This window comes from Borostomias antarcticus (assembly GCF_949987555.1).
Source record: "Borostomias antarcticus genome assembly, chromosome: 35".
Taxonomy (NCBI): domain Eukaryota; kingdom Metazoa; phylum Chordata; class Actinopteri; order Stomiiformes; family Stomiidae; genus Borostomias; species Borostomias antarcticus.
In genome coordinates, this window is record NC_140268.1 from 555150 (window position 1) to 569629 (window position 14480).

The window sequence follows — 14480 nt, forward strand, 5'->3', positions numbered from 1 at the left end:
CGGGGCAGGCCTGGGGGGGTCAGATGATGTCTTCATCCCAATCCAGGACCCTGGAGGTGACAGAGCCACCTGGACTCAGAGAGCCGAGCGACGGAGGGAACCAGGGCGAGAAAGAGGACAGAGAAGAGGCGGAGAGAGAGAAAAAGAGAGAGAGAGCGAGAGACAACGACCACGGGCAAGGTGAGCAGCAGGGCCGTCGTGGCCCAGTTCTGCCAGGCTGATGAATCAATCCCCGCTCCATCTGTGCCCCTCGCACGCCCCGCCGAGAGGCCTCCGGCAACAGTGATCGCCAGACCCAATCAATCAATCTCAATCATTTCATCCACTTTCTCCACACAGCCTTTTATATTATACCAATTCATATTATACCAATTCATATTTAATCATGCACTCCCTCTCACACAACCGCCCACGCATGTTCCAGATCTTTCTGTGACACTCAAAGACCGCCGGGGAGAGAAGCGTACTGGAAAATAGCATTTATTTATTCAAACTCCATCGCAGTAAATAGACCACAACAGTTAGTGCTTGCTGTGGGGTGGCTGTATACTTCCTGGCCTAGTTGTCATGCTGTGAGCAGCATATGATTGACCAGCTCAGAATAGCTCATGGTTATTCAGGGAATACACTGAGCCCATAAACACACAAACACAGCAGTAACAGCCCAGTGAGGACTCAGAGATACCTGACTTTATAAGACAAACACGGAAGCGCTCAACGGAGTTCCTCGGGGGTTAGACGAGAAACGGTACAACAAAACTCTAATGCAACGCCATGTCTATAGGTAGTATGGTTGTTTTGGGGCAGGGGTTCATTCTGTGTTGCATTATGGGTATGATCTAGGCATTGGACTGTTTTGGACAGAAACAGATAAGGCAGTAGGGTTGGGGTGATGTCGGGAATTTCCTCTCATCTCGCTCTTGGGTTTAAGTCTAATACATTGATCTCTTGTATTTTCTTAATTGTCTACCCACACCTGTAATGAAAAAGGGCTATTGATGTACCGCCATTGTGGGTGTGGTCATCTAGAGAGTATCATGTAAGTAGGCAGGTTAAAAGTGAAGAATATGTACTAGTGAAAAAGCATTGGCCGTTCTCATTCACAAAACGGAAATCCGCTTCTACGGGTCAATAAAATGTCAATAGAAGTTCGCCTAGACCTAATGACAACCCGCAAGCGAATTAGACTATCGATCCTAAACGTTCAACCCAGAGATTGGAATTCATTGGAAGAGAAGAGTTGATGATGAAGTCCACGGAACACAGAATACACTGTACTTCAAGTCCAGTCACAATTCAAAATATCCCCTTGGTGAGTTGGTCACACACTCAAGTGATTTTAGCTTCTCATCATAACTCACTAGGTCATACTCCTCCTATAGAGCTAGTAGAACTAGAACACACAGTGTAACTCCTCACACTGAAACCCTTGTGAGCAAAGTCTTTATTCGTTCTAGGTGCAAAGTCCTCATTCTGTGTCCTAAGTCTTTATGTACAATGTCCTCCCAATGTCCTCCAGTCCAACGTCTTCATACGATGACCGTCTGGATCTCCACCTCCTCGGGCGACGTGATGACAAACTCCTCCTCCGCCTCCTGCTCCCCCAGCACCGCCAGCTCCTGCCCCGCCTCCGCCGTCACCACGGTGATGGTGCCGGCGGGCGTCTCCAGCACGCCGTCCGCCGCCACCAGCGTGCCGTCGCTGATGGCCGAGGCCAGCGTCATGGCGACCTGCTCCGTCAGGCTTTCGGGCGTGGCTATGGTGATGGTGTCGCCGGTGTCCGAGATGGACGGGTCCTCGTCCATCACCACGTTGCGCAGGATGATCTGGTGGCCGCCAACGCCGCCGCGCGATTGGTTGACGAGCTGCTGGACCACCTTTATGATGTGGCTGCCCATCTGTGGGTGGAGGATGAGACCGGTGAGAAGGTACAAGTGTCTTATTGGCTGAACATTCACACAACAATAACCTAGGGCTGCACGATTATGACAAAAGATAATAATTGCGATTATTAGCTTCAAAATGGTAATTGCGATTAATAATTGCTATTAATAGCTTTAGCTCTGCACAGTTTGCATACGACCTGCTGGGCTTGAGCGACATCTTTTTCGTAACCACTCAGCGGGAACGCATGTGATTGGTCAGACAGCATAAGCGCCTGTGATTCGTCCGTGTAGTCCTAGCACACTCAATTCAAAGCAAAATTATGAATCACATTAATTGCGGCCTTTTGCGATTAGTTAATCGCGGAGGTCATAATCGTGATTTCGATTCATTCACGATTAATTGTGCAGCCCTACAATAACCAATCACCTGTTGCATATGAAAGGGCGTCTCAATAGACCGCCAATAGCAAGATTATCGTACAATTCTGTCTGCGACTACCCTTCCAATAACAGCATTCACCAACAGAGGGAATATGACTAGGGCTGGGTTTTAAAAATCGATTCATCGATTCTGAATCGATTCTGAATCAAATGATTCAGAATCGATTCATGAATCCCAAAATCGATCTTTTATTTAATGAATGAATGAATAAATGAAGGAATGAATAGTTCATTAATTCATTCAATGATTCATTCATTATTTGGAAATCAGTATCGATACCCAGCCCTAGTATTGATGTGTTGCATAACTTTGCAGTCATGTAATTAAGGTTACAGCTAAAAAAAAAACAGGTTTTAGTAACACTAACCGAATCGATATTGAATCGAATCGAGATAATCGATTCTGAACCTTGTGAATCGGAATCGAATTGATTCTTGAAATTCGACTCGATACCCAGCCCTAGATATGACAGAGTGTGGCGGCTCAGCTCTGGTGAGACAGTGAGGAGAGACCGTGAAAAGGAGAGCAGAGCGCTGACCTGATTCTGGCCGTCTTGGATGACGGTTACCTCCTCAACAGGCTCCGCCTCCCCGGCTGCCGTCTGGAGGAGAGGAGAGGAGAATGAGGACAGGTGGTCCGTGTGTGTGTGTGTGTGTGTCCTACTCACGCTCCCCGTGCGCGTCTGTGCACGTGACCCCTCCCTCACCCCTATGATGTACTCCTGGGTGTCGGCCACCACGGACGAGAACTCCACCAGGACGGCGTGGGGGTCCTCCGAGATGATGGCCGCCGCGGCCAGGCTGTCCGCCGACGCCTGGTCCTCCTCCGACGCCGCCTGCTCGCCGGAACCGTCCTTCTGACCCGCAAAACACCCTCCTGAGCCACACACACACACACACACACACACACACAAGCACACGCGCGCACACACACACACACACACACACACGCACACGCACACGCACGCACATGCACACGCGCACACGCACACGCACACGCACACGCACACGCACACACACGCACACGCACACACACGCACACGCACACGCACACGCACTTTTCTCAACTAAAGAAAAATGGCGATAGTCATATTGATCCCAAAGGATCCCATGTCTGTCGCCATATCCATTCGCAGACATTTTAGATCTACCGTCGGTTCTACCCAGAGTTCCGAGCGTCTCGTTTTCGGCCCCCCGTCAATCGCGCTGACCTTTGGCACGCATGTGGCGGTTGAGCGTCCCGTGCTCGGCGAAGCCCCGCCCACACTTGTGGCACTTGTAGGGCTTCTCTCCCGTGTGATGGCGGATGTGGCGCACGAGCGAGCCCTTCTCCCGGAAACCCCGCAAGCAGAACTGGCACACGTACGGCTTCTCCTGGGCGTGGGTGCGCTGGTGCACCTGCAAGGCATTCTGGGGAAAGAGGGGTGAGGGGGTCAGGGGGGTGAGAATTACCAAACGGTCATGATCTAGTCTAAATCCAAAATGGCAACGTCTACATTTTTCGGAGATTCAATTACGCTCGTCTGTGAACTAGGGCTGGGTACCGAGTCGAATTTCAAGAATCAATTCGATTCCGATTCAGAAGGTTCGATTCGATTCGATTCAATATCGATTCGGTTAGTGTTACTAAAACCTGTTTGTTTTTTTTAGCTGTAACCTTAATTACATGACAACACATCAATACTAGGGCTGGGTATCGATACTGATTTCCAAAAATGAATGAATGAATGAATGAATGAATCATTGAATGAATCATTGAATGAATGAATGATTCATACCTTCATTTATTCATTCATTCATTAAATAAAAGATCGATTTTGGGATTCATGAATCGATTCTGAATCATTTTGATTCAGAATCGATGAATCGAACACGTCCTTAGCTCAGGTGAAACGGCTCGTTTACGAACCTTGGTCTTGTAGCCCTTGTCACACTTGTTGCAGTGGTACGGCCGCTCGTCCGAGTGCGCCCTCATGTGCTCGCGCACGTGCCCGATGGTCTTGTACAGCTTGCCGCACTCCCCGCACTTGTAGCGCCTCTCGCTGAGGTGCACCTCCATGTGCTTCTTCAGCAGGTAGCCCGTCACAAACTCCTTCTGGCACATGACGCACTTGAAGGGCTTGTAGCCTGACAAAACATGCAGGTAAATGGTAAACGGACGGCACTTATATAGCGCTTTTCCACCTTAGCGGCACTCAAAGCGCTTTACAACGTCCTCTCATTCACCCATTCACACACACATTCACACACCAATGGCGGTAGCTGCCATGCAAGGTGCTAACCTGCTCATCGGGAGCAATTTGGGGTTAGGTGTCTTGCTCAAGGACACTTCAACATGTGGACAGTCGGAGCCGGGATTCGAACCGCTGACCCTTTGATCGTTGAACGACCCGCTCTACCAACTGAGCTACAGACGCCCCCGGCCGACAGCGAGTGACCGTCTGAGGCTGGACAGAGGTGCGAAGCCGACGAGATGTCACTAGACACGTGAGAAAGACGCCGGTGACAGCGGTGGCCTTACCTAGATGTCCCTTGACGTGGAAGCGTAGGTAGTTCAGCCCCTTGAAGGAGCGGTTACAATGGGGACACTTGTGCATCCTAGCGGACGGCTGGTCCTCTTCCCTGTCGGACATGTTCTGTGGGAGGAGCTGTGGACAATGTGCATCATAAGAGACGGAACACGCATCTCTGGGACATGGCTGTCTTTCACCCATTCACTCTCTCAACCCTTCACATAATCCTTTAACCCATTCACTCTCTCAACCCTTCACATAACCCTTTCACTCTCGACCCTTCACATAACCCTTTCACCCATTCACTCTCTCAACCCTTCACATAACCCTTTCACCCATTCACTCTCTCAACCCTTCACATAACCCTTTCACCCATTCACTCTCTCAACCCTTCACATAACCCTTTCACCCATTCACTCTCTCAACCCTTCACATAACCCTTTCACCCATTCACTCTCAACACTTCACATAACCCATTCACTCTCGACCCTTCACATAACCCTCTCACCCATTCACTCTCTCAACCCTTCACCCAATCACTCTCAACTCTTCACATAACCCTCTCACCCATTCACTCTCTCAACCCTTCACATAACCCATTCACTCTCGACCCTTCACATAACCCTTTCACCCTTTCACCCATTCACTCTCTCAACTCTTCACTTAACCCTTTCACCCATTCACTTTCACCCCTTCACATAACCCTTTCACCCATTCACTTTCGACCCTTCACATAACCCATTCACTCTCTCAACCCTTCACATAACCCTTTCACTCATTCACTCTCAACCCTTTCACCCACCCTCTCTCAACCCTTTCACCCCCTCTCTCTCAACCCTTTCACCCTCTCTCTCAACCCTTTCACCCACCCTCTCTCAACCCTTTCACCCCCTCTCTCTCAACCCTTTCACCCTCTCTCTCAACCCTTTCACCCCCTCTCTCTCAACCCTTTCACCCTCTCTCTCAACCCTTTCACCCACCCTCTCTCTCTCAACCCTTTCACCCTCTCTCTCAACCCTTTCACCCCCTCTCTCTCAACCCTTTCACCCTCTCTCTCTCAACCCTTTCACCCTCTCTCTCAACCCTTTCACCCCCTCTCTCTTAACCCTTTCACCCACCCTCTCTCAACCCTTTCACCCACCCTCTCTCAACCCTTTCACCCACCCTCTCTCAACCCTTTCACCCACCCTCTCTCTCTCACCCTTTCACCCACCTCTCTCTCTCACCCTTTCACCCACCTCTCTCTCTCTCAACCCTTTCACCCACCCTCTCTCTCTCACCCTTTCACCCACCTCTCTCTCTCTCAACCCTTTCACCCACCCTCTCTCTCTCAACCCTTTCACCCCCTCTCTCAACCCTTTCACCCACCCTCTCTCTCTCAACCCTTTCACCCACCCTCTCTCAACCCTTTCACCCACCCTCTCTCTCAACCCTTTCACCCTCCCTCTCTCAACCCTTTCACCCACCCTCTCTCTCAACCCTTTCACCCTCTCTCTCTCAACCCTTTCACCCTCTCTCTCAACCCTTTCACCCCCTCTCTCTCAACCCTTTCACCCCCTCTCTCTTAACCCTTTCACCCACCCTCTCTCAACCCTTTCACCCCCTCTCTCTCAACCCTTTCACCCTCTCTCTCTCAACCCCGTCACTCACCAGCGTCACCTCGGCCTCGGCCTCCATCTCCACGCACTCCTCCGTCACCTGGATCTCCGTCATGCGTCCCTCCGTGTCCGCCACCTGCAGGACATCTTTATCCAGCTCCTCCTCCTCCACCGCCTCCTGCTGGACACCCACCTCCTCCCCCCCTCCTCCCTCCTCCTCCTCCTCCTCCTCCTCCATCCGCCGCACCTCCGCCTCCGTCTCCAGGGCGATGCCGGAGTTGATGATGGCCTGGCATATGAGGTTGTCTCCCTCGACCAGGGCGGTGGCCTGAGACCGCTGCGTCGTCACCTGAGCCCGGAGGAGGAGGGGGGGGCAGAGGCGCGGGGGGAGTTAGGGGGGGCAGAAGGTGATGGAGGGGACAGGAGGAGGGGACGGCGGGGGGAACGGATGTCACATGTGCCGTGTTTCCCCTCCATGATCAAGAGCCCCCCACAGACCCTTGGCGTTCAAAAGAAAAGGTAACCTGCCCATATAAGGACATACGTCCACACACACACACCTGCTGCTCCTGTACCGGTGCCTCCACCTCCATGAAGTGGACCTCCTGGATGAGCGGCTGGGCGTCCACCACGCTGACCACAGCGGCCTGGGCCTCCTCCCCTTCCAGCTGCTGCTCATCCACTTCCTGCTGGACAGCCAATGGGGCGGACGCCGTCTCCACTCCTGAAACACAGCACTGTCATTGGCTGGAACTGAGATGTGTTAAAACAGATTTTCCTTCAGGTCTTTTTCCATAGCGAAGGTGTCCAAAAATGAATGAACAGTTATTTTTTATCCGTTCCCTTGATGAGGTTGAACTAAACAATCTGCATAACATAAAATATACAAGTATTGAGGTATATTTTTTGCTCCAAAAATGCAGGTAATTCCCAATCTACAATACTAATACAATTGTTTAGAAAAACATATTTTCTATGTAGGTACATATATCACATTATGATATGTACCTACATACATTAAGTCAGCATAAATATAAGTATACAGGTAGATAAGTCAAGGAATATCACACACACACACACACACACACACACACACACACACACACACACACACACACGTCTACTGTACGTTGTGGACATTTGCGCAGCTGACCGCAATGACGTTCCTGGACATGGAGAGCTAGCTACCTTTCTGCAGGCCGTCCATGCTGACCAGGATCTCCTTGTACTGGGTGAAGCGGATCTTCTCCGTGCACGGCGTGATGGACTTCAGGTGCCTGGTGAGGGCGCCGGACTCGCGGAACGAGAGGCCGCACAGGCTGCACCTGTAGGGCCGCTCGTCTGTGGGAGGAGAAGTGGGGATCGAGGATGGGAATTCGGGGTGGGGGGGGGGGTGTTCATATTAAAGGTACCCAACGAAACGTGAATCAAAACAATCCGTTCTTTGTTTATTTTCGAAATTCCTCGATTATATGGTTCCTTGTAGTCTAATAAACATGTTGAATCACTTGAATGTCGTTCCTACCTTGTAATTTCTTCGCAAAATGATATTTAGCTAATGTTTTGAAAACAACAAAGATGTGTGAAACGTCACTAATATGTGCTCCGTGTATTGACGCAATGACGTAGTACGCGATTTTCGGGGACCACCTTCTCAAATTTGCTCTAGAGCGCATACTAGTGGTCAAAAACTACATTGGGTACCTTTAATCTTGATCACTTTTTCTCTATCGAGCTGTAAAGAGGTGAATGTGCAGGGACGCCTCGACCGGATCCAGAATGCAAAGCGAACGGTCTCAAGACTACCTCCGCTCCACGCCCACTTCCTGTACACTCCACGCCCACTTCCTGTAACCCCACGCCCACTTCCTGTACACGCCACGCCCATTTCCTGTACACACCACGCCCACTTCCTGTACACGCCACGCCCACTTCCTCTACCTGTGTGACGTCGGTTGTGGCGAATCAGGGAGCCCTTGGTGCGGAAGGCACTCCCACACAGCTCGCAGGGGAAGTTCTTCATGCCACTGTGGGTGATCATGTGGGTTCTCAGGATGTTGGTCTGGTGAGGAAGAGACGCGCGAGATGTTGAGTTATCGACAAAAAGTATTTGGGAAAGTGACACGCTGTTGTTTTAGCTCTGTGCTCCGCCACTATTTGAAGTTATATAATATGATGTTTAAGTGCATACTGTCGGCACTTACTTACTTACTATTTCTATCCATACCTCGTGAACTGTTTAGAAAGTCGTATGTCTCGGACATAGACATATTTGAAATAGTCTAGTATAAGGCAAGAAAACAGTTGAAGGATTTCAAAGCCAATCACAATTCCCAAACAAGTGGTGATACGCTCTCATCCTACAGTTTAGAGCTAGTATCCTTCACAAATAAACAACAAACAACAACAAACCAAAGCCCATTCGGTGTGACTCACCGTTTTGAAAGTCTTGTCACACAGGTCGCAAACGTAGCGCCCATCGCCGTTGACCTTGTAGACCGTGTTGCGGGTGGCGGATATGTGGAGCGTCTTGGCGTCGTCGCCGCCGTCAGGACTGTGGGAGGCGTCCGTGGCGTCCGTGGCGTCCGCCTGCTCGGCGGCCTTCGCCGTAGCGCTCCTCCTCCTGCGCCCCCGGGGCGACCTGCCCTCCATCTCATACGCTGGGGAAACAACCAGAACATTTTGGTTACATGGCTCTTTAGAGACGGAAAGAATCAGTCGCGGGGTGCAACTCGCTGTCCTCCGACTGCATACATTCCAGCAGAAGATCCAAGATGATTTGAGAGTTTAGACCTGATATGAAGGTGTGAACTGGTTGTTTGCTTCCCTCTGGAATATGTAGGGGTAGGACCTACCGTAGGTGTTGGACTTGTCAGGCTCATCGGAGGACTGTCCATCCATGCTCACCTCAACAGTGATGGCTCCACCAGCGCTGACCTGACACGGAAAACAAACAGACTCTGATGTAACCTTAGCAGCCTACTCTCCAATAGATAGATACTTTATTGATCCCCTGGGGGAAATGTTGAGTAGATCCTAAAATCTGTCTTTGTAGAAAATCCAGAGAACTGAGAATCAATTCTATATTCTGGAATCGAGAATAGTTGGAATCTAGAATCGATTCTGGAGTCGGATCTCGACCCCCAGGAATGGGAATCAGATCGTGGCTTAGTGGAATCGGAGCAACCCTAAGTAACACTTTCACTGTATGCATTTGACCTCTTGTTTATGACCCCTGGGTTTCTTGCTCCGACCCGGCGTGTCTGGGGCTCGCTTGCAGGTCTGGTGCATCTTGTGCTGGATGAAAGCCTCCAGCGTGCAGAACTCGGACTTGCAACGTCCGCACTTGTGTACGTCTTCATCTGCAATGAAGCAAAGCGACGGGGTGTCAAGAGGGACACGTCAAGCGTCCACGGACATGAAATACATCGGGATAAGTGCAAAAGGTTCAATAAAGTAGTCGCACCTGTAGTCAAGTGTGTGTGTGTGTGTGTGTGTGTGTGTGTGGCACACATGTATGGGGGCTGTACCTAGGGTTTGAGAAAGGGTCTGGGGAGGTTGGGATGAGGGTATAGGAATGAGGGTATAGGGATGAGGGTATAGGGATGAGGGTATAGGGATGAGGGTATAGGAATGAGTGAAATCTTTGCTACATAACTTTTTTGTTTTCCTTCTACAGCATGTATGTAACTTTCCCACTGTGTACTATTTGCCCCACTATTTTAAGACTGTATATTTATTTGCCCAGGGACTGCGGGTGGAGATTAGCTGTTTAGCTATAACCTTGTACAGTGCATCTCTCCCTATTCTATAGGGTTAATGTCTACTGTACCTTGTCCCTGTCTTAAAAATAAATAAATAAAATCAAAATCAAATCAAAGTAGAAGCGACTAGTTATGTTATACTTAATAAACCTGGATAACGTTGTGCAGTCAGATGATGGCGACCCAGGGGACATGCTAGCTAGGGACATGCTAGCTAGGGACATGCTAGCTAGAGACATGCTAGCTAGAGACATGCTAGCTAGGGACATGCTAGATAGGGACATGCTAGCTAGGGACATGCTAGCTAGGGACATGCTAGACCTGGTCCAGGTCTAGAGACATGCTAGCTAGGGACATGCTAGACCTGGTCCAGGTCTAGAGACATGCTAGCTAGAGCTAGCATGGTTGGACCGGCTAGGTAGCTACACTCTTGAGTCTCAGTGTCAACGGATTTAAAAGAGGGTTATCTAGGTTTCTATATTCTCTAGTGTGGGAAAGGATAACTAACAGTGACCTGCACGGTTTGGTTCACTTTAGAGTCGAATAATGCTGTCTGGCTGGCTAGTTAGCATCGGCTAGTTAGCATCGGCTAACGTTAGCATTAGCTTCCCCAGCCAAGCAGGTTAGCATGTTAGCATGCTATGTAAAGCAGGTTAGCATGTTAGCATGCTACCTAAACCTGAGCATGCTAGGCTAGCTGGCTAAATAACACACAAATTCGCAGTAGGCCCACACACTCGCCTCCTAATCAACCGCTTTGTTGTGATTGTGATCCCACTGTTTGTTTTTACCTTCGTCTCCGAGGGTGGTCTGGATTGTGATGATGTTGTTGCCCTGGTCCGTGTGTGAGTTCTGGGTTTCTGCCGTATTATTATTCTCTACATTCATGTCGGTCGAGTTTCTCCGTCTCTGTCGCAACGATAGGGAGGGACAACATGGCGGATTTACGACCTCGTAGTCATAACAACAAAAGGGCAGAGAGAAGGGATGGATGGAGGATGATGCAGAAGTTGGGAGATGGGGGGGGTCTCACCTCACCCGGTGAGAGAGAGAGAGAGAGAGAGAGAGAGAGAGAGAGGGAGAGAGAGGGGGAGAGAGAGAGAGGCAGAGAGGGAGAGAGAGGGAGAGAGATAGAGAGAGGGAGAGGAAGGGAGAGGGAGAGAGATAGATCATTCATTCATTCATTCATTCATTCAAGAGGATTGATTGATTGATTTTTATTGATTTTTAAGACAGGAACAAGGTACAGTAGACATTTACCCTATAGAATAGGGAGAGATGCACTGCTGTACAAGGTTATAGCTAGACAGTCCCTGGGCAAATAAATATACAGTCTTAAAATAGTGGGGCAAATAGTACACAGTGGGAAAGTTACATACATGCTGTAGAATGAATACAAGGACCACCCAGTGTTTCAAAACATTCAATCTGGATCAGAATAATCCGGATTATATCACAAAATTGGGGATTTCAAACCAGGATATGTGATCCTGATCCTCCTAAATTGGGATATGGATTTGGGAATGCACAGAATCCTTATCAAATGTTGTTCTTGGGTATTTCAAAAATAGTTTTGATGCTAAACATCATGATTATCCTGATCCCAGTGGAACAGTGGATCAAGCATGGATGTAGAGGATACATGGTACATATTTAATCATTATTTTATTTAATGATTGCATATTAAAGTAGCCTAACACAGACCATTCCAAAACAATATTCATTCTACATTAAATAATTACCCAATAAAATAGTTAAAATTAACTAAAAAAACTGTAGCCTACTAACAACTATGCCAAGAGATATATCTCTATCGGCAGGGTCGTTAACACATCCTTTATACTAGGGGAGTGAGTTTCACCAGCTACGCTGCCACTACCCAGCTGCATGAAGATTGTGGATGGTCAAAGACGAGTAGCTAATATCTGAAATTGTGAAGATTAAATGTGTAGCCTATTTAAAAGGGTTGAATTCAATTGGCCGGTCATACCTAAAGAACGAGGGTGAAGCTGGAGGAAGTTAAAAGATGAAAGTTACCGTTTCAAAAGGTAAAACAATATTTGCTTCCCCTCCCACAATAAATAAAGGCGGTGCTCAGTTGGCTATACAAGCTGTTCTACTACAGCAGTCTAGCCAGACACTCAACACACAAGCTGTTTACACGTTGGACATTCAACAGACATTCAACATTTGGAATTTGGCAGAGGTAAAAGAACAATCAGGAACCTTGTTTCTTTTCACTATCATGGCACAGAGTCGCTCACCATAGTCTATCCACTAGAAATCACTCACTCACTCACTCACTCACTCACTCACTCACTCAATCACTCACTCACTCACTCACTCACTCACTCACCCACCCACTCACTCACTCACTCACTCACTCACTCACTCACCCACCCACCCACCCACCCACCCACTCACTCACTCACTCACTCACTCACTCACCCACCCACTCACTCACTCACTCACTCACTCACCCACCCACTCACTCACTCACTCACTCACTCACCCACTCACTCACTCACTCACTCACTCACTCACTCACCCACCCACCCACTCACTCACTCACTCACTCACTCACTCACTCACTCACTCACTCCCTCCCTCCCTCACGCACTCACTCACTCACTCACTCACTCACTCTCTTGTAGGTGTAATCAAGGACTCAGGTGCACCAGGGCTGTACTGCTTCTGGGACGTTTGCTCGGTGTCATCGTCGCTGCTGTACTAGGAGCTGCCTGACAGACTTTGCTTAACGTTGTTCTGGTCACTTAGTCTGGACCAATTTGTGCAATTTGCTAAGAAATTACAACCTACTCGCGTTGTCTGGTAAGTAGAGTAGAACTATATGTTAAAATGAATGTTGATTTTAAATCTGTGTCACTTTTCTTCTTTTAAATGTACATTTCTTGGTGAGTCCTAGTTGCAGTGGAGACACTTGGCAACCATTCCCCACTAAAATATTAACAAGCTACGCTTCTCCGGCATATTGTCAATAGATAACTTTTTATGAATTTCAGGCATAATATCATTTTCAAATAGTTAATGGGACATCAGACCATCAGGCATATGAACTGCATGAGGGGGCACAATTAGTATTGATTATTGTTGATAATACGATATGTTATTGTATTTGTGCAGCAATGACGCAAACTAATTCTACTGAGCTCTCTCGTTTTTCCTCTGACTGATAGTTGAACTTTGTGCAACATATTATGCTGATGCCCAGAGTAAACGTTTCTAAGTGTTGGAAGGTTTTCACACGTAGCCTTCTGTATGTCCTCAATGTTTGGGCCGTCACACAAAACACACCATTGTTTCCTAATGTCTTTATTTATAAGGAATCTAAACCTAGTATTTTTAATTTAACAGAAAAATACTATGATTAATAATGATTATGTAATAATGATGATTAACGGGGACAGACCTGGTCCAGGGAGGACATAATGGAGACATGTCCCTCAGACCCGGTCCAGGGAGGACATAACGGGGACATGTCCCTCAGACCTGGTCCAGGGAGGACATAACAGGGACATGTCCCTCAGACCTGGTCCAGGGAGGACATAACAGGGACATGTCCCTCAGACCTGGTCCAGGGAGGACATAACGGGGACATGTCCCTCAGACCTGGTCCAGGGAGGACATAATGGAGACATGTCCCTCAGACCTGGTCCAGGGAGGACATAATGGAGACATGTCCCTCAGACCTGGTCCAGGGAGGACATAACGGGGACATGTCCCTCAGACCTGGTCCAGGGAGGATATAACAGGGACATGTCCCTCAGACCTGGTCCAGGGAGGACATAACGGGGACATGTCCCTCAGACCTGGTCCAGGGAGGACATAACAGGGACATGTCCCTCAGACCTGGTCCAGGGAGGACATAACGGAGACATGTCCCTCAGACCTGGTCCAGGGAGGACATAACGGAGACATGTCCCTCAGACCTGGTCCAGGGAGGATATAACAGGGACATGTCCCTCAGACCTGGTCCAGGGAGGACATAACGGGGACATGTCCCTCAGACCTGGTCCAGGGAGGACATAACAGGGACATGTCCCTCAGACCTGGTCCAGGGAGGATATAACAGGGATATACGCTGCTCAAAGAAATTAAGGGAACACTTAAATCTTGTTCCCGAGCTGGATCAGGGCGTCAGGGAGCTCCAGGCCAGTCTGTGGCGGACGCACCCACACAATAATGTAAACATGTCATAGTTAAGCAATAAACCACGAGAGGCCGTGTGTTATAGTGATTTTAAAACAGCTAGGGGGC

At 48.9% G+C, this 14480-nt stretch overlaps 1 protein-coding gene across 1 annotated transcript; it reads right to left on the reverse strand.

Annotated features, from left to right (window-relative positions):
• Window positions 1-508: 508 nt before the first annotated feature.
• On the reverse strand, window positions 509-11096 carry e4f1 (E4F transcription factor 1). The gene is made up of 14 exons (XM_084461068.1): window positions 10994-11096; window positions 9658-9800; window positions 9294-9375; window positions 8875-9098; window positions 8380-8500; window positions 7627-7779; window positions 6999-7162; window positions 6491-6787; window positions 4849-4975; window positions 4237-4454; window positions 3539-3737; window positions 3035-3204; window positions 2867-2929; window positions 509-1898 (listed from the first exon to the last, which is right to left on the reverse strand). The coding sequence occupies exons 1-14, from the start codon at window positions 11088-11090 to the stop codon at window positions 1530-1532; spliced, it is 2427 nt and encodes an 808-aa protein (XP_084317194.1). The 5' UTR covers window positions 11091-11096; the 3' UTR covers window positions 509-1529.
• Window positions 11097-14480: the final 3384 nt, after the last annotated feature.

Bases quoted from the DNA above. Each gene is read 5' to 3' on its own strand.
- e4f1 (XM_084461068.1), bottom strand. From the start codon at position 11,090: ATGAATGTAGAGAATAATAATACGGCAGAAACCCAGAACTCACACACG. The intron at 8,501-8,874 runs GTGAGTCACACC...CTTCCTCACCAG, and splicing joins GTGACAAGACTTTCAAAACG to ACCAACATCCTGAGAACCCA. The intron at 4,455-4,848 runs GTAAGGCCACCG...ATGTTTTGTCAG, and splicing joins CCACGTCAAGGGACATCTAG to GCTACAAGCCCTTCAAGTGC.